The following is a 25,766-nucleotide window of genomic DNA, read 5'->3' on the forward strand; positions in this document are numbered from 1 at the left end:
TTTCTTTATATATATATACACACATATATATATATATATATATACACACACACACACACATATGTATGCACATACACACACACACACACACACATAAGTAATGTGTGTTAAAATATATGTAATCATATATACCCATAACATTAAATTGTTTTAAAAACAGCAGTTATCAATCATGGTGTCAAGCTATTTGGAACATGACAATCTCTTGTAAAGAAGTGTCAAAAGGCCGGGTACGGTGGCTCAAGCCTGTAATCCCAGCACTTTGGGAGGCCGAGGCGGGTGGATCACGAGGTCAAGAGATCGAGACCATCCAGATCAACATGATGAAACCCCGTCTCTACTAAAAATACAAAAATAATTAGCTGGGCATGGTGGCACGTGCCTGTAATCCCAGCTACTCAGGAGGCTGAGGCAGGAGAATTGCCTGAGCCCAGGAGGCGGAGGTTGCGGTGAGCCGAGATCGTGCCATTGCACTCCAGCCTGGGTAACAAGAGCGAAACTCCGTCTCAAAAAAAAAAAAAGAAAAAAGAAGTGTCAAAAATAATTGTAGCCAGTGGTTAAACTGAAGCTTAAGAAATGATTTTCTTTTAAAAAGAAAGAGATGGTTTCTGAGTTCTCTTTCTGACAAGCTGCTTGTACTCTGCTTTGTCTTCTTGGTGTGCAGGCACAGAAGAGCAGCCTGACAATCAGTTCAGCCCCCACCTTCTGATCCAATTACCTTACTAAGATATCATTATTAATTTTGGTGACTCAAAAATACATGTTGAAATACAGCACTTTGGGAGGCCGAGGCGGGCAGACCACCTGAGGTCAGGAGTTTCAGACCAGCCTGACCAACATGGAGAAACTCTTGTCTCTACTAAAATTAATACAAAATTAGTTGAGCATGGTGGTGCATGCTTGTAATCCCAGCTACTTGGGAGTGGAGGCAGGAGAATCACTTGAACCCAGGAGGCAGAGGTTGTAATGAGTTGAAATCGCACCATTGCACTCCAGCCTGGGCAACAAGAGCAAAACTCCATGTTAGAAACATATGCTTGGTACCACAAAGAAAAATTAGAAAATTAGCACTGGGCCGGGCACAGTGGCTCACACCTGTAATCCCAGCACTTTGGGAGGCCGAGGCGGGTGGATCACGAGGTCAAGAGATCGAGACCATCCTGGTCAACATGGTGAAACCCCGTCTCTACTAAAAATACAAAAAATTAGCTGGGCATGGTGGCGCATGCCTGTAATCCCAGCTACTCAGGAGGCTGAGGCAGGAGAATTGCCTGAACCCAGAAGGTGGAGGTTGTGGTGAGTCGAGATCGCGCCATTGCACTCCAGCCTGGGTAATAAGAGTGAAACTCCATCTCAAAAAAAAAAAAATATAGCACTGAGACAAAGGATTTCTCAGCAAGGCGATTTTACTTTCTGCAGAAAGAGTGCTCCTGTTAGCCATCTTGCCATGAGAATACAATGAACAAAGGAAAAGCAGACATATTTATCCTTTATGCATTTGGGGTCATCCTTACTGCTGTGTCTGATCTCCATTGGTTAGAGCCAGACCTCACAATTTAAACTAAAACCTGATTGGCTAACAACTTCAAACTTTTCTAAACAGGCAAAAGCAATGGAAAACAAAAGGAAAAGAGGAAGTCCAAATAAGAAAGGGACAGGAAGTTGCTAGGAAAGGACTTAGAAGAGTAATAACATAAAATGCTTGGTTAAAATACAAGGACATAGAATGTACTATATGCCTGTGAGCATGTCTAACACAAATATTTTGGTTAAAGCAGAAGGACATAGAATGTACTTATTATTTTATATCTAACAGCTACACAGAATAGGGCTTCACAAAAAGCTACTAGCAAAAAGCAAGAAAGCTTTGGAGAAAGTGTTTAAGACAAACTATTGTTTCTAATAATTATGATTATTCTTTAAAGTAAGGAAATTTTGAAGAGTAACTTTTCTACTGCCCACAATTTCTTCTTCTTTTACTTTATAGTTCCTCTTTAAACTTGTTTAACATATCTTGACTTAACTGTTCTGTTTGACTTTTTAAGAGAAGTAACTTTTCTGAATAAGGTGGGGGAGGGTTTGGGCAGATCTTAGTAAGAGCTGTGTTCACTAGTCTTTGTACTAGCCTTCGGATGCATGGTATAATACAGCACTTAACAAGAAGGAATATACTTATTACAGTTGCTAAAGAAGTAAGAATTGGGGTTATGGTCTCTTTCTATTGACTGAACTGTTTCTCAAGCCAATTTGAAACAGGGTTGTTAATGCCATAATTTTTTGCTAACTCATTTGACAAGGCAGTAGGTCTTTGGAGAGCTTTTGTTACACTCTTATTGGGAGCAGTGTTGTTTGGGATAAAGGTGCAAGACTGAGTTTTGATCATAACACAAACACCACCTTTCTCTGCCAATTTCATTTCTAAAGCTATCATATTCTCTTAGGCTCTTTGACTAGTGGATCTTAATTGTTCAGCTATTCTTTTAACAGCATCTTTGGTATAGTTAACACCTTTGGTTGTAATAAATATAGTTTATTTAATCTACATTTTTATTAATCATTATTCACTGAAACGACATGGTCAAACCCTGTCTCTACACAAATACACACAAAAAATTAGCTGGACATGATGGCTGGTGCCTGTAATCACAGCTACTTTGGATGCTGAGGCAGGAGAATCACTTGAACCTGGGAGGTGGAGGTTGCAGTGAGCTGAGATTGTGCTATTGCACTCCAGTCTGGGTGACAGAGTGAAACTCCATCTAAAAAAAATTTTTTTTAAAACAATACAGAAAACATGGTTTTATTTCAAACTCAAACTCTCAGTGAAATTATTTCTAAGGAAAAGAAATTCAGTCACCAGGTGTTAAATCTCTCAGCTTTTCTTCTTGTTCAGGTTGAGGTTGAATAAATGAAACTAGAAGGAGAAGGGGATGATGGAAAAGAAAAAAAGACATTCTCCCCTTGAATTACCAGAATTAACTGAACTATTCATTTCCTTCTCCCTCAGTTTCAAACCTAAGTTGCAGTAACAAGACAGTCACTTACCAAAAGGTGGGGCTGAAATAGATCTCTAGATATCTCCTGGATGTCGACTAGGAGAATAATCTCCAAATAGCACGTTTTCACTCTTTTCACATTTCTTTAGCAGGTGTTTATGTCTACCTGGCAGGCAACTAATCACTTAGTAAAAGCAGCACAGGCCAGGCTGCTCTGGGCATTGTTTTATTGCTGCTACATCACAATCATAATGTGCTGACATCATCTCTGAAGTAAGATAAGAAAAGCACGTGGGAGGAGCTGCCCTGCAGGTCCACCTCTGAGAGAAAGTGTGGTCAGCTTTCCCATGGAGCCCCAACAACTTGGGAGTGGGCATTTAGATGGTGGAGTGAAGTTTTCAGAGGATTTCTTGGAGAGAAAATTGATCAATGTCAATTTACATCATTGATCAATGATGTAAATATGATGTAAATGGTAATTGCAGAGCGTATAGCTTGCAGTGAATGCCAAGAATGAAGTGCTCAGGCAGTTCCAGCTTAGTGGGGATAGAGGGTAGCTCTTCCACGAGTCCGCCCCAGCATCCATCCACCAAATATTTATTGAGAGGGCTTGTATTAACTACAAACAACCACTAGATGGTCATTTGAGATAGGTTGCTGAGGCACTTGTGACCTTGCACAACATTCAAGCTGCATTCTCAGGAGGCTGCTTTCAGCGTTCCTTATCACACCACACACTCCACTCCTTGTCCTGTTTTCAGGGTCAAGGTTTCATTCCCATGCACAAATAACATACACAGTACCTCAGTAATTTTCATGCCCCAACCTCATATGCCTTATACATAAGTTTTAATAAGTTGCCATGCACTCCCTTCGTCTCCCCCTTCTTTAATTCCTAGAGCATAATGGTCATCCAATGCAAGGTAAGCAACTATCATTCTTCCCTGGTCATAGATGCCTTGGGTGGCAGCACAGAGCCACCTGCAGATGCCTAGCAAACAGATACAAAAAAGAATAAGTATAGCGGCCATCACCCAAATGTGTCTGTTTAATCTAGACAACCAAGTGTTCAGGTTTAACCATTGAAAGCCTTCTTGTAATTGCTGAAGGGTACTTGTTTGTAATTACTGCGACTATTCTTCAAGTTGTTTCTTTAATTCACACTGAAGAGTGGAAATTTGAGAAGACAAATGGTCATGATAATCTCCTTGCAGATGTGCTTTTCTAAACAACTGCAAGGTGGACTCTCCTTCCTAATTCCAGGTTAAATGTACAGGCAGCCACAGTTCTGCATACTGTTTTAAAATCATGACACAGGTTATATTTAATTGTGTAACATTTCAACGAGACAAGTATGTAGCATACCAACTACTGGAAGAGACTTTAATATATAAAAGGATTGATTCTGTTCTATGTTAGGAACACCTTGCCCAAACAGAAGTATATAAGGCTGTGTAGTATAAATCAGGGCTGTATCGGTAACATTATTGTGCAAAAAGAGGGTATAGTTGCCATCACTATTAATGTACTCACCATGTGAAAGGACCTGTTCAGAAAAGGAAGACCTAATCTCCAAATCTGGATATGAGCAGTGCTTAAAGCGTCTTTCCCTTTTAGTTGTAATATTGGTCCTGAAAGCCCATACTCTGACCAGGTGATAGAACTATTGGAGGGACTCCCAAATCCAATAGTCTGATTTGCAGACATAAGCTAACCATGGGACCCCCAATCAAGTAAAATGTCATTGTCAAACAGAGGTCCTTAATGCAGCGCAGGGTGTCTGCATAGAGACCACTGGACAGCCTCAAACATATCACCAGTCCCTACTCAGACGGCATATAGGAATATGAGGCACTTGTGTAGCTTCATTAGAGACCTCAGTAAGATTAGTAGCAACAGCAGAACTAAAGGTCAAAGTTGCAAGCTTAAGCATCCCTTTTAGGCTGATAGTAAAGATACTCCTGAGGAATGAAAGTAACACACTTACCATGTGCTATTGTGGAAAAACAAAGAGGGATTACTAGACAGTAAAGTCAAGGAGTCATTAAGTTTAATCCGTCTCACATTTTCGTTAAGGAGTAAGACGGGCATCTATTGACCTCCTAAGAAGTATCATTAGATGACAAAGGCAGGTCAGCATTCTACCATGTAATAACATTAAAAACAGGGGGATATAGAACATGCCTCCAATAAACATGTTATTGAGCTCATCCCACTTGGCAAAGAACAAGAATTACCAGCCACCCTAACATCCATGTCTGTCTTACTTTCTCAGAAGTTTCTCCAATTACTATCAGATACATAAGAAACTGGTTCTCTGCAGTTGTAGGGGCTTCCATGGCAGCAAGCCAGATAGTTGCTTGTTGATCCAATTTCTTTAGCTGTTCTTAGGTAATGTCAGATGCCTTCCAAATTACTACCATCACTGCGGGTTGATTCTCCAATGACAGGTCCTGCTCTCAAGGAGAGAGCCCCATATTCCCCCTTTTTTGTTTATTAAGATATACTTTAAGAGTTTAATGTGCTTGTTCAACAACAACCTAACCAGTTGAGTTGTGAGAAAATACTAGTCTTGTGTTGTATGTGTTAAAGTTGCAATGCATATGTAAATTGAGCACTAAGATAGTAAGGTCCATTATTGGTTTCTATAGTTTGTGGAAGGCCTAAAGTCATAATGGATTCAAACAAATGAGCAATTGCATCTCTAGTTTTTTCTGTGGTCTTTGGGGTAGCATGTATTAAGCCTGTATAAGTGTCCATGGTAACGTGGAGAAATTTAAAATGTCCAAAGGGTGGATACTGAGTAACATCACTTTGCCAGATAGCATTAGGCACCAGACCTTGTGGGTTGGCACCAAGTCCTAAGGAAAAAGGAGGCAGAGAATACCATTGGCAATTAGGACCAGTTTTAATAATTATGTGAGCTTGAGCAAGTGTTAAATGAAATTATTGTTTAACACTGTGAGCATTTTGATGAAAAAAAGGCATGATTAGCTTCAGCTTGCAAAAAAGGAGGAAAGTCTACAAACCACATTTGTGGTCATAATAGAGTATGGGCTCGAGCATTCCCTTCTGATAAGGGACCAGGTAACCTAGAATGAGAGTGAATATGGTTGATATAAAGATGGTGACGATGGGCACAGAGGAGCTCTTGTGCTGCAAGAAACAAAGCTAACAGAGGTTCATTAGTATTACCTTTCACATGTGCAAGATCTAAATGAGCAATACTATACACAGCATAAGCAGTAACACTAACTATATTTATATTGTGGAGAGGAAAAGTTTGTAAAGCCAGTATTAGGGCACCCAACTCTGCCTATTGCGTAGTTCTAAAATGTTCCTGGATTTTGTGTTGCCAGTTTTGCACAGCATCATGCCACACTATAACTGCTTTTACTTGTTTTTTCCTGAAACATCTGTAAAGACAGTAGTGGCGTGAAACAAAAGCTCAGAGAAAACAATAGATACAAATTTAACAGGCACAGTTTGTAAAAAGTTCAGGAGCTCAGAGGCTGGTAAATGGAAGCTGATATTACCAATAAAGTCAGCCGTTGCTACTTGCCAATCAAGATCACAAGCTAAGAGTATGAAATTTTTCCTTGCTTACCAGTAGGAAAAGAGTAGCAGAATCATATCCTGATCACTGGACACAACGCCGGTGCCCCTTTATAAGGGAAACTATTAAATCTGTGGTCTTTTGTATATGTTTAGAGGGATTATGAGATGGGTAAACAGCCCATAAAATATGGAAATGGCAAAAGATAAAGCTTACTTGCTAAACTAAGGCACGGAAAGGACCGATATTTTATGTAATTTTTACTGTATTTTGGCTCTTGAAAGTCATTGGAATGAGACTACAAGTTGCCAGGATAATAAACCTGCATTGAGTTAGCTTAAGTGTGTAAAAAAAGGAAAAAAAAGAAAAAAACTTTAAAAAATGTTTTTAGCTGCTGGCCCTTTTCCTGCATTATCCTTTAGCTGTAATGTTTTAGAAGTGAGCTTGGGAAAGCAGGGCTGTGGCAGGTGTTTTTTTTAAATTCGTTTCAGGCTCTTTAGGCAGCCTTTTTTTTTTTTTTTTTTTTTTTAATAGTCTGCCACCTGTTGCTGCCCTTACCCTGAAAGGAAGGAAGGAAGGAAGGAAGGAAGACTACAAGTGGTAGTTAGGAGGCTAGAGAATGACCAGGTGGTAAGGTGCGTGTGTAAGTGCAGAGGCAGGAGGCGAGGTAACAGGCTGGGAGAAGACGACTCCGCTCATCCTCCAGGTCACCTATGCTTGGAGCCAACCCTGTTAGGTAAGGTACTGAAAATGTACTGGGCTTTTTATTATTTTTACCCACAAGCAGACAGGCTCAGGGGAGGGGCAGACATGCAGCACAGGGTCTTCTTTGAAGTTTCCTAGCCACAGTGCTTTTAAACAGTTTACAAAAAAGGCAAAATAAACATTCCTTACTGCTGAGTTTATCTTCTGAAGATGACAGCAGCTGGCAGAAATCATCCACCTCAGTCTGGTTAGCATTTAACATATGGCTATGGGAGAGTACCCCTTATTAGCAGGCTTCTCCCCCAGAGCTCTGTTAAATTTAAGGTTCCTTGGTCAGGAAACCAAGGGCATTCCTGCCGAATTAAGAGCAAAAGCTTGTGTAGAGCTCCAGGCTCTACAGTGCACTAGATAGCCTTAAGTAGCTGTTGCACCACTGTATACTCTTCTGCTCACCTTAGGCTAGTAAAGTCGGGGGTGCACATGGACTGTTTCTTATCCCTTTCCGTAGGGAGCTAGGGAAGACAAGGAATTGCTTGTCAACTGAGACGTCTGAGGGGTAGCAGAGAAGGGCAGAAGTGGGAAAAGCAGCAGTACAGCAAGCAGCAGGCCACTTTCTGGCACAAATACTAAGGCAGGTGACCATGGTGAGGAAGATCCTCGGAACCATGCTGGAGCTGCCTGCAGCCACCTTGGGACTCGGTCTGTGCCTCTTGGCCTCCCCTCCATCACCACAAACCCAGAAAGAGGCAACTTGCCTAGACTGCCACTGACTAAATGGGCACTGCATGGCATCTTAACTCTCCTGCCCCAGGTCTCTGTGGGCAGCAAGAAAGCCAGAGCTATCTGGGATAAAACCTGGAGGCAGCATGCAACTTCACCTTATACTCCAGGGAAACAGAAAAAAGACAAGGCCAGAAAGGTTGATGCTGGAAGTAGGAAGTGAGAACTTGCGTATTAGGAAGACAATCATAATTAGCCACTTTCCTTCCTTGCTGGAGGCACTCCTCCAGCAGGGATGTTTGTTAAGGAGACGTGGCCACCCGATCATATAGATGTTCACTGACCAGGGGTCTTATCTAAGAACCATCCCTTGGCGGCCTCCAAACTCCTCAAGCGGGATGGGAGGTTCTGTTGCCTGAACGTGGCCAGCAGATTGAGGTCCCTTTAAGGATAGAGGAAAAGAGGCCAATAGCTTTTCTACTGCGGGAGGAAAAGGCTCCAGTCAGTCCTTATCCTCACTAGAAAAAGCCTCTTCCTTATTCTCCATGGAAGGGAATGAAGCAGGGAGAAAAGTCTCTCCTCGTTGTTCTGGTTTCTGTTTTTCCTTCTCCTTTTAATCTCCTGAATTCCCTTCAGATGGAGAAGATGGGCAGTCTGACTCACCGCAATCTGGTAGATAAAAGGATACGATGCAGAGCATACCAGTGCCCAGGTGGTCAAAACAGTAGCAGTAGAAAAATGACCTTGCTTATATCCTCTTTTGAGGCAGCAACCTACCTGCTCCCATAACTCTAAATCTAAGGTTCCTTGATTAGGAAACCAATGGCATTCCTGCCGAATTAAGAGCATAAGCTTGTGAAGAGCTCCAGGCTCTACAGTGCACTGGATAGCCTTAAGTGGCTGTTGCACTGTTTTAAAAAATACTTTCTGCTCTTTGGTCATTTCTTGACCCATGATAACCTAGCTCCTGAAATTTTATCCATGTGTCCCATCCTCCTGATGGGAGTCAGGACTGTCCTTTCTGAGATTCCCCTTAAATTGATGAGCTCTTCTCCTTCATGCATAAATTCAAGGTGATCCCATTGGGGTCATCACTTGCAGAGCTTATAGCTTGCAGTTAAGGCCAAGAATGAAGTACTCAGACAGTTCCAGCTGAGCGGGGATGGGGATAGCTCTTCCAAGAGAGTCTGTCCCAGCATCAGTCCACCAAGTATTTATTGAAAGGGCTTGTATTAACTACAAACAACCACTAGATGGTCATTTGAGATAGGTTGCTGAGGCATTTGTGACCTTGCACAACATTCAAGCTGCATTCTCAGGAGGCTGTTTTCAGCGTTCCTTATCACACCACACACTCCACTCCCTGTCCTGTTTTCAGGGTCAAGGAGTTTCATTCCCATGCACAAATAACATACACAGTGCCTCAGTAATTTTCATGTCCCAGCCTCATATGCCTTATATATGTTTTAATATGTTGCAATGTACCCCCTACAATAATTTATCATTCAATTTCCCTATATCCTAAGTTTCAGAGACTTAAACATATTTAAGGCACCTTGAGCGTCTGTGAACAAAAGCTTCAAAAGAATGGTGGAGGCAGGAGGATTGTTTAAGCCCAGGAGTTTGAGATCAACTTGGGCAAAATAGTGAGACCTCATCTGTATAGAAAGGAAAAAAAGGAGGGAGGAAGGCAGTTGAGGACTGGATGTATAAATATTTAATGATATCAGGCCCTGGTGGTGGTTCAATGCATGTGATTGGCTCAGTCTCTTTCTGCACATTCCGAGGGGTTTCCCTATTATTCTTGTCTCAGATGCTCCATTTCCCTTATTCTATGCTGAGTGCCATCTTACCACCTTTTGGATGGACAGATTCTTCCTCTGGTCATACCTAGTTCCATTAAGTAAGATTTCTTCATTCAGCATATTTATTGCATGATCACAATTTGCCATGCTCCTGTTCTTCCTGCCCAAGGGCCAGGAAATATTTTTGCATAGATCTGATCTCTTCACTGTTGATGATACCAGTTTAATTCTGCGGTACCTTGATTAAACTTTGGTATTATTTCACTTTCATATTTTGAGGCTACTGATACATTAAAAACAGAAGAAATACCAAAAGAACAAAATACAAATAATGGTACATTTTAAATATTTATCTTCAAAAGCATCTTTAAAATGCTTTTAAAGACGCACAGAATATAAAATTGTATAACTTGATTTGGAGATTGTAAGTCTGAATTCGTGGCACTTTGTCAGTGAGGTTCGTGAGCAGTTAAACCTCTTTGTCTCTCATGAGATGGGCCTGCCTGTTCATGCCTACATGGGATCCTCTCAGCTTCATGTCTTAAGCTTGGAATGTGAAGGTTTCCTGCCATGTTTGGTCCCTGGGTCCCTGGTGAGTGCAATGCAAGGTACATTTTTTTTGTGAGCTCAGTGATGAGTATTTACTATTTCCTGGGCACCATGCCATGCTGCATCACAAAGATGAACAGTTTCTGAACTCAAGAAGTTTGCCATCAAGTGGAGAAGGGGTCATGTAAATGGATTATTTCAGTGTGATGTAGTGATAAGATAGAGGGCTACAGGAGTTTCTAGGAGCACAGATGAAGGGCACTTAGTCCAATTGGGGGATTTAAGGAAGGCTTCTTGGAGGACCTAATGTCCAAGCTAAATCCTGAAAGATTAGCCTAAGCAAAGGCACAGAGGCATAAAATGACAAGGTATGAGGGGTAACTACAAATGGTCTGGTGTTACATAAAGTTGGAGGGTAGAAAAAAATGAAGCTTATGGAGGAAGGGCCTAGATCATGGAGGGGTTTGAAAGCCATAACTAGGTGCTGGAGATTCAGAGATTTATGTTCTAAATTGCTCATTCTGAGAGCAGAGTGAAGGATAGATTTGGGAAGGGCAATGCTGGAGATGGAGAAGCCAAGGCAGTGGCACTGGCAGTGTCAATGGAAAGGAGGGGGTTGACTTGGGAACTATTAGTAGAGTCCATAGAATTTGGTTTACTCACTGGATGTGGGGAGTGAAAAGTAAGGTGACTCAGAGGTTTGGGAAGCTGGGTGAATGGTGGTGCCATTAACTAGGAAACAAAACTATAGGCAGAGGAACAGGTGTAGGAGGCAGAAAGAATGAGGCGCTTGTTTGCAGGAACCCTTGGTTAGCATGGTGCCTCATATTCAACTGGTGTTTAGTAAATGTTTTTCTTTTTAAAAATTTCAGTGCCTTCCTAATGCTTTTAGAATATGTGACATGTATCATAAGGTGTGTGTATATATTTAGTATTAAACTCAACAGCCTATGTATTTGTGAGCATGATCTGGCTCCATCCTAGCTTCAGTTCTCTCCAACTATATTTCAGACCACTTACACCACTCCCTTATCATACTTCTTCCTCCTTCCTGATGTTGCATTCATTAAGCTGTTTCCTGTCTGAAATGCTCATGTCCCAGCTCTTCACATGTGGGCTTATTTTTGTTTTTCAGAACCCAGCTCAGATGTCACCTGTTTAGAGAGCTGTTTCTAAATCAGTCAGTCACTGATTGTCTCTCAGCTGCAAATGCACCTCAGCATACTCTGCATTGACTCACTGGGGCTCTGCAAACTACATTTCTCTCTCCAGCTGGCTTTCTGTTAAGTTCAACAATAGATTGCATTAGAACAGAGGAGTTTGGAAAATAGGAGGAAAGAAGGGAATCGTGTTTTTTCTAGTTGGCCTGCTGTTTCTGTCAGTATCATGCGGGCAACAGCAACTGGTTCTAGCCTGCATTTTGGTTGTTTTGTTTTTGGAGTTCTCAGAATCAGCAACTGGGCAGTGCCCTCTCCTTAAGAGGGCTGAATCCTAGCTCCAAAGGGTCTGACATCTGAGCTTCTAGGTTCTGATTCCCCTAACCTTTCCCTCCCAACTCCCCAGCCCTAGGGTAATTGTGTCCTCTAGTTGTCTCTGGTATCTGTTTCCTTTGTGCTTTTTTTCTAGGCTTCCCACACCTATTTAACATACTCCTGCATTGAAGCCTCTCTATTCAAATACTTAGTGTAATTTCTGCTTCTTTTTAAATGGCTGGATCCTGACACAACCACTGAATTTGATTTAGGCCTCCACTCAGTCACTGTCCAACATGTCACTGAATGTTCTTTGTATACTTTTCCCAACCTGCATTTAAATTGTTTTCCTTTCTCATAATCTCTCTCCTTCACTTAGATATCAGAGACTGTCTCATTCATCATGGTATTCTCAGTGCCTAACATGGAGCCTGGCATACTGTAGGAGTTTAATAAATGCTTGTTAAATAAAATGAATTATTTCAAAAGACTGCAGGAGAAATACTGGTAACTGGCCATACAAAATGGACAGGATTGAGCAAGTCTTTAACTTTTTGGTTGCAGGCCAACTTATTGATAAATTCTCTAACAATATAACTCAGAGAGTCAAGCATAATGTTTCTTATAAACATGTTAGAATGCATTATTTAATGTAGCCCCATCATTACTAGAATAACAAGATATACAGTTTATTTACTTTGAATTCTGTACTTAAATAACCCCCTACCCCATTTTCTATAATTGGAAATAATGACTTGTTAGGGTTTCATGAAGCCAACAGGTTAGATCTTTAAAATTTTGTTGGTTAGCAAATAATTTTAAATATGAAAGCCATCCAAAAGAATCCATCTGCTGAAACATGCAACATCACCAAGCATTTACTTGATAAACTTCACCTGCATATGTTCTTTTTTCATTGTGTGATATGATTTGAAACAATCAAACCATAGAACCAAAAAATCTGGTTAAAAAGGAACTGCTTAACTTTTACACAGCTACAAATCAAAACCTGAAAACATCTTCTATAGCTTTTAGGTAAGTATCAACTACTAAGATAAAAAAGACTTGTAATATGTCATATATGCTTAATTCTTAATTTTAGTGAAATGAATGCAAATAGATTAGATGAAATTGATGTTCACTGTGCCAAGTAGAGATATTTTGTTGAACTTTAACATTTAAATGACATTTCCTTTGTATCCACTTCAAACGTGTTCATATCTTCTCCCTTTTCTAACTCAGAAGGAAAAATGTCCCTTTTTTTCCCAGCTGAATTGGGCCACCAGGGTTCTTAAATCCAGCCCTTCTTTCATTGTTAATATGCCCACCACTCGTTTCTTTTTCAAAACACACAAACTAAATCTTCCCTCTACCTTGTTATCAGCTCATGCTACTATTTTGTGTCTTTTTTCACACAGATTCTGAAGAATTCATGTTCAGTTTCTATTTTGCCATCTGGCTTTTGCTCTTAAGCCACTACTAAAATTGTACTCTAACAGTTTACAAATAATAGCCTAATCAATTAAGACTTTTGGAGCTTTCATCCTTTTTGGTATTTCTTTTGCATTTACAGTTGATTATCCTTCCTGCTTGAGACCTTCCTCCTTGGTTTGTGGGACCCTGCACTCCCTTCTCTTCTCTTCTCCAAATTATTTTCCCCTCATTCCATTCATGGCTTTTTCCTCCAACACCCCAAGGCCTGTCTTCTTCTCTTGGCAAGCCTTTTCTTGATAATCTTTTCCATCCACCCTTGCATTTCAGATATCACCTTTATGTGAATGATTTCCAAGCTTTATCCAGTCAGTAACTCTTTTGTGAACTCCTAACCTGTAGATTCAAATGCCATTGGGACATGTCTGTCTTAGCACTCCTGGCATCTCAAACACATGCTCAAACTCATCAACTCCTCCATAAAACTAATTTTTCTTACTTTTTGTTAATGTTTAACATTTTCTCAGTCAGCCGAGAGGGGAGAGTTTGAATCATCTCACCCTTCTCTAACTTCCTTTCCAAAACCTGAAATCAGCCATAAAATTCTTTCCATTCTTTCAACTCCAGAGATTTATCCATCTGTCCAGACCATCCTATCAGCATCACTTCTACCCTTCACCTGCACAATTGCTATGACTTCTTAACTGGTGTCTCTCACTTGTTTCTCTCCATTGCTGTCTATCTGACTCAAGGCTGCCAAAGCATTTTCCCTAAAAGGATGTCTCTGATCATGATACTTCCCTAATCAAGAATCTCTAATGGTTTTATTGCCCTTAGAATAAATCTAGACTCTTATTTCAGAACTTTATAGTTTGGGCCTTAAATCAGTACCTTTTCAGTCTTACAAACATCATATACCTATTTTGTTTCTATAACTTAAGAGTTTAAGAAGATAGACTGTAGTCTGAGGTTGGTGGTTCATGCCTGTAATTCCAGCACTGGGGGAGGCTGAGATGGGTGGATCATGTAAGCCCAGGAGTTTGAGACCAGCCTATCTCTGCAAAAGACAAAAAACCAAACCAAACCAAACCAAACCAAACCAAACCAAACCAAACAAAACAAAGGGTGTGCATAGTCCCAGCTACTCAGGAGGCTGAGATGGAAGGATCACTTGAGCCCAGGGAGGTCAAGGCTGCAGTGAGCTCGGATCAGCACTCCAGCCTGGGAGACAGAGTAAAACCTTATCTCAAAAAAAGAAAAAAATATATAGGTCAGGCATGGTAGCTCACACCTGTAAATCCCAGCACTTTGGCAGGCTGAGGTGGGTGGATCACGAGGTCAGGAGATCGAGATCAGAGACCATCCTGGCCAACATGGTGAACTCCGTCTCTACTAAAAATACAAAAACTGGCAGGGCATAGGGGGGTGTGTTTCTGTAATCCCAGCTGCTTGGGAGGCTGAGGCAGGAGAATTGCTGGAACAAGGGAGTTGGAGGTTGCAGTGAGCCAAGATCGAGCCATTGTGCTCCAGACTGGTGATAGAGTTAGACTCCGTCTCTCTCTCTCTCTCTCTCTCTCTATATATATATATATATACTGTATATTCTATAATAAAACAATTATTATTAATTCTTTGTTTTTGGAATACCCTGTTTCCTATGCTATCGTCTTCAAAATTCTACCCTTCCTTCAAGAACCACTAATGTCAGCTGGGCATAGTGGCTCACATCTATAATTCCAACACTTTGGGAGTCCAATGCAGGAAGATCACTTGAGGCCAGGAGTTCGAGGCTGCAGTGCACTATGACCATGATGCTGCACTCCAGCCTGGGCAGTAGAGCGAGACCCTGCCTCTAAAAATAAAAAGACCCACTAATATGCCATCTCACGCCTTGACATCTCATCTGAATTCCTCCAACCCTTAAAAACTGTATGGTATTTATCACATTCTATACACTCTATATTATCAAATATATTAAATTATTCTGGTTATTTGCATACATTTTTGTTATCTCCCTAATGAAGTATAATATCTCTTCCCTATTCATGTTTGTAAATAGTAGCATGATGTACTTTGTACCCAAGTACAGAGTAGATGCTTAACAAATATTTCCTGAATGTAGATAAAGGGATTCTTTGCATACTCTTCCATTTGACCTCTATTAACTAACCTTACATTCTTCAACTGTAAATATAAAATGAAAATATCACATATCAGTATCAAATATCTGTTTATTATTTTGCCTTTATTTACCATCCCCTAACATTTTGTTTACTAGTAGGCCAATTTTTGTAGCTTAGTTTCCTGAGCACATTTTACAGTATATTTAACATCCTCCTGTTACCACCATTTGTAAAGGGCCCCTAATTTTTTATTAAAGGAGCCATTGTGGATAGAGTGTATTTTACTTAATGTATTTTCTATGGTCAGCACAGATTTTTTTCCCCTCCATTTCTCACTTCCTTTCTAACATGGTTAAAAATTTTCAAGGTATGGCTGGGCACAGTGGCTCACACCTGTAATCCCAGCACTTTGGGAGGCCAAGGCATGTGCATCACAAGGTCAAGAGATTGAGACCATCCTGGTCAACACGGTGAAACCTCGTCTCTACTAAAAAAAAAATACAAAAATTAGCTGAGTGTGGTGGTGCATGCCTGTAGTCCAGCTACTTGGGAAGCTGAGGTAGGAGAATCACTTGAACCTGGGAGGCGGAGGTTGCAGTGAGCTGAGATTGCACCACTGCACTCCAGCCTGGCGACAGAGAGAGACTCCCTCTCAAAAAAAAAAAAAATTTCAAGGTGCTCATCTGCAATTTTTTTGGTTCACTATTTATTTTTTTCTCCATTTCAAAGAACTGTATCGATGTTTAAAATTGGCTTTTATGGCATCTAAAATAATTTTTTTTTCTAAGTCATTAATATCCTTCCTCTAGATTTGCTTGCTGTTCTCCAGCTATGACTGGAAGCACCAGACCAGTTTCAGGTTCTCCTACCTTCTCATCTGTATTTTCACATCTATAGATCACAATGCTATGATCACATTTTTTTCCCAAACATTGTAATAAGATACAGAGTTATAATATACCATATTTTAAATCTCCTTGGTAGGCCATCTTAACTATTCCTTTTATCCAGGCTATTTCTTTTATCCAGGCAGAACCTTATCAAAATGGCATGACATTCCTCTCTTTTTTAATAATGAGGCCAATACAATACATTTTTAAATAATGATCAAGGAATTTTTTTTATTCATTAAGTTTCAGTATCATTACAGAAAATGTTATGGTACAGAGTTGTTTAACATTATTTTGTCTTTGCTCTTGATTTCCACGTGAATGCTGGTAACACTAATATCTGTACAAGATCAGTCTTTGATTTTATTTTTTTGTTCTGTACAATTTTAAATGTATTGGTTAAAAAGGCTGTCAGCACTTAAGGAAGCATTTTTCTTCAGTTTGTTTGTTCAAATAAAAGGTATCCAGTTACTGCCCAAGAGTACTGTGCCATGAGGCTATTGGGGCGAGAAACCTCCCTGGATGCTCTGCAGGGGATGGTTCTTGAGGCAAGGCAGAGCCTCCACCCAGTCAGTCTTCTTTTGGCACTGTGCACATAAACACGAGATACATGAGAAAGAACAAGCAAAAGCTCTCTGTAAAGCAGTTATGAAGCATACTAAGAAGGGAAATCCAAGTGTTGCCTACGCTAGTATAAATAAGCAGACAGCCTTGATTTAAGAGCATAAGTAGTTGTATTTTAAAGATGAGAAAAACACAAGTTCTGCAGGCACCTACCGCTGTCTACTAAAAGCTATCGCTATCAGACCTAGCATTGAACACACAAAGCAATTTGCAAGAAAGGAAAAATTTGCCTTGATATAATCAGAATAGAATTGTCTGTTAAGATTTATTTTTAGGTGTTTTTTTCTTTTAAAAGATAATTAAATTCATTTGAAATATAGTTCCAGATGTTGACTATACAGATCAACTTTTATCCAAATCAGGAAAACTAGCTGTGCCGTTGCATATTACAGGATACAGTCAATGATATGTGGACATGCATCACAGCTTTCTCCTGCTGGTGACCATCATAGCCGTCCAATGACCATGACATCCACCACTTCACCTTTGTGGAGCTCCACGTACTGTTCTGTCTTTGGAGGTAGCATCAACAATCCATTGGCACTGCGCATGCTCATCAGACGGCTGCTCATTTGATTACCTAGAAAGAAATACTCTTACTACAGCAGCACAAGCATCATGGCGTATACATTTGGGGCCTTGTAGACCTTTTCAAAATGAAAGCGGACAGAAATGCAGGTCTTCAAGAGGAGAAGAGATGATCAGACTTTCCATTACCCTTTTCAGGTGGCCATGCTATTATATCCTACCACCTGCTCATTCAGACTTTAAAAATAAACATTAGACATTCTTGCTTGAAAGAGTAAAACCAGGATTTTATAGCATTATGCAAAATGCCACAGAATTTCTCAATTTAGGCTGAAATGTTAGGCATGTCTGAAAAGGGAGGCTTTAAAAAACCTATTAAAATAATGACAATAACAGTAGCAGCTACCATTTCTTTACTAACTACCGAAGCATTAGGCAGTTTACTTAAGCACGTTATTTGACTCACGAAACTCAAAGAAGTCTTAGGTAACTTGCCTAGGATCCTGCTAACTATGTTGGTGGCCAATCTGAATGCAGGTCTCTCTGATGGCATGAATTTTCTCACTGTTAGTTGATGTTTTCACTTGGTAGGATCTTTGTTTAAGAGTACTCCAGTTCTTCTGGAGTCACATCATAAGTTAGGCAAAATATAACTAGAAAAGTTGGGAATAACAGTGTAAGTCTAGTAGAGGTAACTATAGAACTCTGAATTATCAATATTGATTTCTCTGCCCTTCAAATTTACCAGTAACTAGGGTATAGTAGAGGCTACAGAGAATCATATTATAAATTAGGCTTTCACCTCACATTTCAGGATGGTATAGCTAGAATCTCCTCCTTTTCCTACAAAGTTATACTCAGAACTTATGGGTTGAAGAAACACATCAAATCTTCTGTATTTCTAGATTACAGGATATTAATCAATGATATGTGGACATTCTAAATGTTTATCTAGAAAATACAGCTCAATAAAATAAGTAAACTTCTAATAAGTATTTTTTTAACTTTTGTCATACTGTTTAGGAATAATTTAACTCATCTAACTTTTCAAAAAGGAAAATGTATAATAATTATAAAATCAGTTATAACCAAGGAAGATTATATATAAATTTGTGTTTTAACAGGATAGGTACCTAGGAATATTTGTAGATATGAATGACTAACCTGTACTCTGTGCCCAAGGCAGTGGTTCTTGGTGATGCCAAGTTAGTATACACCGATGGTATTCTGGACGAGGATCCAGTTTTACATCACATGATAACTACAGAATAATAATAAAAAAAACAATAACAAACTTCGTCACCTGATCATCTCAGAAAACTATAAGATGGTAGGGGTTCTGCAAAGAATACAGTGGACATGGAGACTATCCTTGGTATTCTGTTGTCGCTATCACTGCCAATTTATGTTCTTTTCCTTTTAAATAAAATTTAAAAATGTATTTTTTCTTTTGACACAAGGTCTCAGTCTGTCACCCAGGCTGGAGTGCAGTGGCATGACCATGGCTCACTGTAGCCTTGACCTCCTGGGCTCAAGTGATCCTCCTGCCTTGGCCTCCTGAGTAGCTGGGACCACATGCATGTGCCACCACACCTAGCTAATTTACTTTTTTTGCAGAGATGGCACCTTGCTATGTTTCTCAGGCTGGTTTTGAACTCCTGGGCTCAAGCAATCCTCCAGCCTTGGCCTCCCAGAGTGCTGGGATTATAGGCATGAGCCACCATGCCCAGCCACCTTATATTCTTAATACAGGAAGTCCAGGGGTTGGATTGCTCTGGTGAAAAAATAAAAGAAGGCTAAGAAGCTGGTGTTCAGCTTCTGTTTGTCTGGAAAAGGCTTTATTTCTCCCTCATTCTTGAAGGATAGCTTTGCTGCATGTGGTGTTTTTGGTTGGCATTTTTTTTTTCTTTCAGCACTTTAAATATATCATTCCCTTCTTACCTGGCCTGTAAGGTTTCTGCAGAGAAATCTGCTGTTAGTCTAATGTGAACTTCCTTTTATCTGACTTGATGCTTTTGTTTTGCTGTTATTTTAATTCTTTGTCTTTAACTTTTGACAAATTAGGAAGGATCTTTTGAGTTGGAGATATTTGGAGACCTTTGAATTTCCTGGATCTGGATGTCTTTATCTCTCCACAGATTTAGGACATTTTCAGCTATATTTTGTTAAATAAGTTTTCTATCCTCTTTCCCTTCTCCTCTTCTTCTGGACTCTGATGGTAAAAATATTTGTTGATTTAATGATGTCCCATAAATCTTACAGGCTTTCTTCATTCTTTTTCATTGTTATTTCTTTTTTCCCCCTTCTGAGTGGGAGATATATATATATATATATATATATATATATATATATATTTTTTTTTTTTTTTTTTTTTTTTTTTTTTTTTTTTTTTGGAGACAGAGTTTTGCTCTTGTTGCCTAGGCTGGAGTGTAGTGGCACAATCTCAGCTCACTGCAACTTCCGCCTCCCAGGCTCAAGTGATTCTCCTGCCTCAGTCTCCCAATAGCTGGGATTACAGGCTTGTGCCACCACGGCCAGCTAATTTGTATTTTTAATAGAGATGGGATTTCTCCATGTTGGTCAGGCTGGTCTTGAACTCCCAACCTCAGGTGATTCACCTGCCTCAGCCTCCCAAAATGCTGGGATTACAGGCATGAGGCACTGCACCCAGCGCTGAGTGGGTAATTTCAAATGACCTACCTTCAAGTTCAGTAAGTCTTCTGCTTGACAAAGTCTGATGTTGAAGCTCTCTATTGTATTTTTTATTTCATTCATTGAATTCAATAGCTGTAGGATTTCTGGTTGTTTTTGTTGTTTTTTTTTTTTTATGATTCCTATCTCTGTTGAATTTCTCATTTAAATCATGAATTGTTTTCCTGATTCTGTTGAATTGTCTATATGTGTATATATATATATATATATATATATATATATATATATATATATATTTTTTTTTTTTTTTTGAGATGGAGTTTCGCCCTTGTTACCCAGGCTGGAGTTCAATGGCGCGATCTCGGCTCACCGCAACCTCCGCCTCCTGGGCTCAGGCAATTCTCCTGCCTCAGCCTCCTGAGTAGCTGGGATTACAGGCACGTGCCACCATGCCCAGCTAATTTTTTGCACTTTTAGTAGAGACGGGGTTTCACCATGTTGACCAGGATGGTCTCGATCTCTCAACCTTGTGATCCACCCGCCTCGGCCTCCCAAAGTGCTGGGATTACAGGCTTGAGCCACTGCGCCCGGCTATATGTATATTTTTTATTTCTCACTGAATTTCCTTCAGATAATTATTTTGCATTTCTTTTCCAGCACATCATTGATTTTCTTTTCATTTGGGTCTGTTGCTAGAGACCCATTATATTCCTTTGGTGGTGTTATATTTGCTTGCTTTTTTGTGTTTCTTGTGAGCCTGAATTAATTTGTGCATTTGGTGGAACTATTATTTCTTCCAATCTTCCTGGTTTCCATAGAGAAATACTTTCATTTGCAATTGGGTTTTAGTCTGCTAGTTGGGAAGCATGTGGTGACTTTTTCAATAGGTATAGTGAGCCTCCTGAGTAGCAGGGATTACAGGAGGGTGCCACTGTGCCTAGCAAGGATGATGTACAGTTTCCATGCAGCATCTTCAGGCACATTCAGGGTGAGCGGTAACTCTGGGTACCTCAGTACCTAGTCCATAGAAGTTTATGGAAGTAGTGGTGGTGGTGGCACAGGTTGCTAATATTCAGTGTCAAGGGCTTTTGGTGTCTTCCTCATTCTTCTTTTTTCCACAATGGGAAGACATAGCCTAGGGGGATCCCTCTTGGTATCAAATCAGACATGGCCTATAAGAAGGCCTACTGCAGCACTGGGTTCCCTGGTACAGGTGTTTAGAGTGGATGTGGGGCCAGGGTCTAGGCTTAGGGTCTTGCGAACCTACTGCGGCACCTGGATCTTGGGGTGCTTGTTTCTCTGTGGTAGGGTTGGGTGTGGGTTGTCCATAGAGCCAAGGTACTCCTTAGCAGCTGGGGTTCAGATAGCTGAGTTGTAGCTATGATCCTGCCCCAGAGGGGCAGGGCACAGCTCTAGCCTGACTCCAGAGAATAAGGCATGCCCTTGACGTTTGGGCCTGGGGAGCAGGCTATGGTTGCCATCCAGGAACCTGAGCCAATAGGGCTTAGTGGCAACCTAGGTCCCAGGGGATGAGGCATCGTGTAGTAGTGACTCTAGACCCTGTGCTGGTGGGGCTTGGCAGAATCCCAGATTTTGTCCGTCTAGGTGCAGCAGCAGTAAGTAACCCAGACTGGTGGAGCACAGCTGTCATTTGGGCCTAGGGTGGGGGCAGTAAATAGCATAGCTAGGACTGTACTTCTAGGAAGAGTGTTTCTCAGCTGCTCAGACACTGGGGGCTAGTTTAGCTTCAGGAAAGGAGAGTATGAAGTTGTTTGGCCTGTATGATGGGGTGTCTTAGCTCAGCTACTGCTCTGTTTCCCTGGGTTGTGGGTACTACATTGGCATAGCTCTGGATGTCCAGCTGCTCAGTTCAGCCAGGGCGCCAGTTTCCTAGGGGGTGATGTGCTGCTTCAGCTCAGGCCTTGGGGACATGATTGTTCTGGGTGGCTCTGGCACCTTTTCTCTGGGATAAAGGGTGTTGCTTTAGCTTAGGTACTAGAGCACATGATTACTTTGGGCATCAAAAGCATCATTTCCTGGGATGCTGGGTGCTGCTTCAACTTAGGCTACCGCATGACTGAACTTAGGGAGGCATGACTGCTCTAAGCAGCCAAGATACTGTTTTCCTAGGAGGCAGTATATGGCTTCAGCTCTGACTGAGGGGGATGGAGAAGGGGTAGGTGGAGTAGCTTTACCTCTATTTGGCTCCACTGGGAAAGTTGTAACAGCTGCTTGCATTTCAGCATGTGGATGTCAGGATGCAGTGTTGGGGTAACACTGGGGATGAAGGAGTGCTGTGGCTACTCACTCTCAGAGCAAGATACACTCCAGCCATAGTTCCAGTTCCAACATGGCATAGTTCAGTAACTGCACAGGCCACAGAGGTTGGAGCACAGTGTTGGCTCCTTTTCTATGGAGAGCATAGCTCTGTGGACTCCAGGCAATTCCTTCAGCTGGGCTTCATGCTTATGAGGACTGCAGGGTACCACACTGGGAGGTCTGAAGGTATCTAAAGTGTTGATGGGGGTTGCTGGGATCCTCTGCTTAACTCCTTGCCATAGGAGGTTCTTCTTGGTTCCCCGCTGATCTGATCTGGCTGGGGGATGTGATGGTGGAGGCCTGGTGTTTCCTTCTGTTCTCTATGTGACCATCCTGGGTTTCTGTGTTCACCAGGGTTTCTGTTACTCCATGGATAGACTCCACTGCTCTTCTTCAGTTATTTTCATTAAAATGTGGTTATTTATTCATTGTTCTGGCTGTGTTTGTGAGGGGGATGGGCACAAGGGACTTACAGTTGGTTATCTTCTAGAACACACTTTCCCCCTTTTCCATCTCTTAATCACTGCCTAACATAAGTTGTTAATACTAATGGGAGTTACTCTAGGTATGTTTCTAGTGAAAAAAGTTGAGAACAAGGGTGGTACAGAATGCTTTGATCGGATATTAAGGAAACACATGATAGGATGTCCTTGTGTGGAAACACGGGGTCAATAATTCTATTTGATGAATTGCTAGGCTTGTGTTCCTTTCTTTTTTTTATTTCTTTTTTTTTTTTTTATCAGATGCTTTGGAAGTGTTTCTTATTGTGTACTGAAAATAACAATGATTTCACCACCAACCATAAGTAACCAAGGATATAAGGGAAATGTTTGTTCTAAACTGATGTTCTTATGAATGCTTTGATACAAAAGGATGATATTTTCTTTTTGTTAATTTTTTTTTAGAGGCAGGGTCTTGCTATGTTGCCCAGGCTGGTCTCAAACACTTGGCCTCATGCAATCCTCCCATCTGAGCCTCCTGAGTAGCAGGGATTACAGGAGTGTGCCACTGTGCCTAGCAAGGATGACATTTTCTGCACTGAGACATAGAACAGCCACATCAGAGTCCAACAGTATGATTTACCAACTGCAGCATTTAACACCAACTCCCACTTCCTGAAAGCAGCTAGCATTGGTAAAGGCAATGACTATGGCATCTATTTTGCAGAACAAGTAATAAGTGGTGTGTGTAAGCTGCATCTTTTATGATCAGAACATAGAGAAAAGATTTGTCATGTTTCAAGGAAGTATACAGGTTTATGCTTTAAAGTGGCAGTTGTGTCAGAAATGATGTGGGGGTGATTTGGGGAGCTAAGAAACAAAGGAAACACATAGCCAAGCATACTAATGACCCATACTGGCAGTTCCAGTGACACTGCTGTGGGAGAAAGGCATTTGACTGATTTTTTTGGTATGACTTTTTAATATCCTTTGCTGACAGGAAATGGGCAGCATCAGGAACAACATATCAAGCATGAGTCTGATTACAGACTACCATCTCATCTTTGTGGTCAGAATAGATGGCTGCCACAGTGTCTGTTTTAAAGAAGAGATGGTGAAAGTTAAAATGAGAAATAAATGAAAGGATTCAAAAGAGATCCTCAAAGTCTAAGGGAAGCCTTATTTCTCTCTCTCTCCTATAATAATGTGGATTTTTATTTCCTTAATTTAGTAAATACGAAGATAGTAAATTCAGTATTACTGGTTTGACTGTGTAAATCTAAGCTTTATGACTCTGACTTCTTACTTGATCAGAATACTTTGTTTTTCTCCTGCCTCAGCCTTCTGAGTAGCTGGGATTACAGGTGTGTGCCACCACGCCTGGCTAATTTTTGCATTTTTAGTAGAGTTGGGGTTTTACCACGTTGGTCAGGCACGTCTCGAACTCCTGACCTCTTGATCTACCCACCTTGGCCTCCCAAAGTGCTGGGATTACAGGTGTGAGCCACAGTGCCCGGCTCAGAATACTTTTTATTCATAGATGGTGTTCATTTCTTTTTCTACTTAATTTCCAATTTGATTACCATTCTGTTTATTGAAAAAATAGTTAAATTTTTCATGAAATTTTAAGAAAAGGAGATTGTTCCATATTCTAGTCCATAAGTTCTTAGTATATAAAAAGTCAATGTTAAGACTATTGAAAGCCTAGATTTTCTTAATGTTTTCATTCTCACAGCAATATTTTATCTTTTTATTTTGAGACGAAGTTGCTCGTTTCCCAGGCTGGAGTGTAATGGCACTATCTCAGCTCACTCTAACCTCTGCCTCCTGGGTTCAAGCAATTCAGCTGTCTCAGCCTTCCGAATAGTTGGGATTACAGGTGCCCACCACCATGCCCAGCTAATTTTTTCTATTTTTAGTAGAGATGGGGTTTCACCATGTTTGCCAAGTTGGTCTTCAACTCCTGACCTCCTCAGGTGATCCACCTGCCTCGGCCTCCCAAAGTGCTGGGATTACAGGTAAGACCCACTGCCCGCGGCCTAAAATGGTATCTTCTATGTTTTTTGTTCTTCCTATCAACTAATCATTGCATTCTGCCATATTTGATTTTATTTTGGAACTCTTGGAAAGTAATGGTTTGGTACTGTAGTTTATATTGCTAAGAACATTATTCATTAGTCACATAGAAAGTGTATAACATAATTAATTGAGTAGTAGTAAATCACATTGAAGTTAGTGTTGACAGAGAAGGAGACCTAATTTCCAAGAGACTTTTACCATAGTCTAGTATTTCTCAGCCTTAGCAATCCTCTTCTAAATAATATGGTTACCTTTTCACTGCTGAATCATCAGGGTGTCTCTCTAGTCCTTTGTCTTCTGAATTTTTAAAAGTTTATCATTAAAGTCACATAAAAAGTGAGCAGGTTAATTGTTGTCCCTTTGAGTTTGCATGGGAAAAAGGGAGTTTTCGCTTGTTCTACACAGGTCTAGTGTTAGGGTAATGTCAGATAAATCCTACTGACTATTTTGTCCTTAGGTATCACTCAAGTTTTTAAGCTGTACTTGCTGGATTCGTATATGGATTTCTATCTGGAGAAAATTATTCACTTTAGGCTGGGCATGGTGGCTCATGCCTGTAATCCCAGCACTTTGGGAGGCTGAGGTGGGCGGATCACCTGAGGTCAGAGTTTAAGACCAGCCTGGCCAACATGGTGAAACCCCATCTCTACTTAAAAAATACAAAAAATTAGTTGGGCATGGTGGTGGGTGCCTGGAATCCCAGCTAATCCGGGGGTCGAGGCAGAATTGCTTGAATCCAGGAGGTGGAGGTTGCAGTGGGCAGAGATCGCACCACTGCACTCTAGTCTTGGCAATAAGAGCAAAACTCCGTCTCTAAACAAATAAATAAATAAAAAACAATTATTCACTTTAGATGTCCTGAAAGAGACTAAAAGGG

The 25,766-nt window shown here is 40.7% G+C and overlaps 1 protein-coding gene across 15 annotated transcripts in view; it reads right to left on the minus strand.

The window, feature by feature from the left end:
• Positions 1-16,450: 16,450 nt before the first annotated feature.
• The window catches only part of GPHN (gephyrin), a 664,399-nt gene continuing 655,083 nt past the window's right edge, over positions 16,451-25,766 (minus strand). For all 15 annotated transcript variants that reach the window (XM_003924444.4, XM_010335175.3, XM_010335173.3 and 12 more), the window contains 2 exons: positions 18,564-18,660; positions 16,451-17,451 (listed from right to left, as the gene is read on the minus strand). In XM_003924444.4, the coding sequence (XP_003924493.1) occupies positions 17,318-17,451; positions 18,564-18,660 (231 nt within the window). In that variant the 3' untranslated portion in view covers positions 16,451-17,317. The remainder of the gene's footprint in view (positions 17,452-18,563; positions 18,661-25,766) is intronic.

The sequence above is a fragment of the Saimiri boliviensis genome, chromosome 2 (assembly GCF_048565385.1).
Source record: "Saimiri boliviensis isolate mSaiBol1 chromosome 2, mSaiBol1.pri, whole genome shotgun sequence".
Taxonomy (NCBI): domain Eukaryota; kingdom Metazoa; phylum Chordata; class Mammalia; order Primates; family Cebidae; genus Saimiri; species Saimiri boliviensis.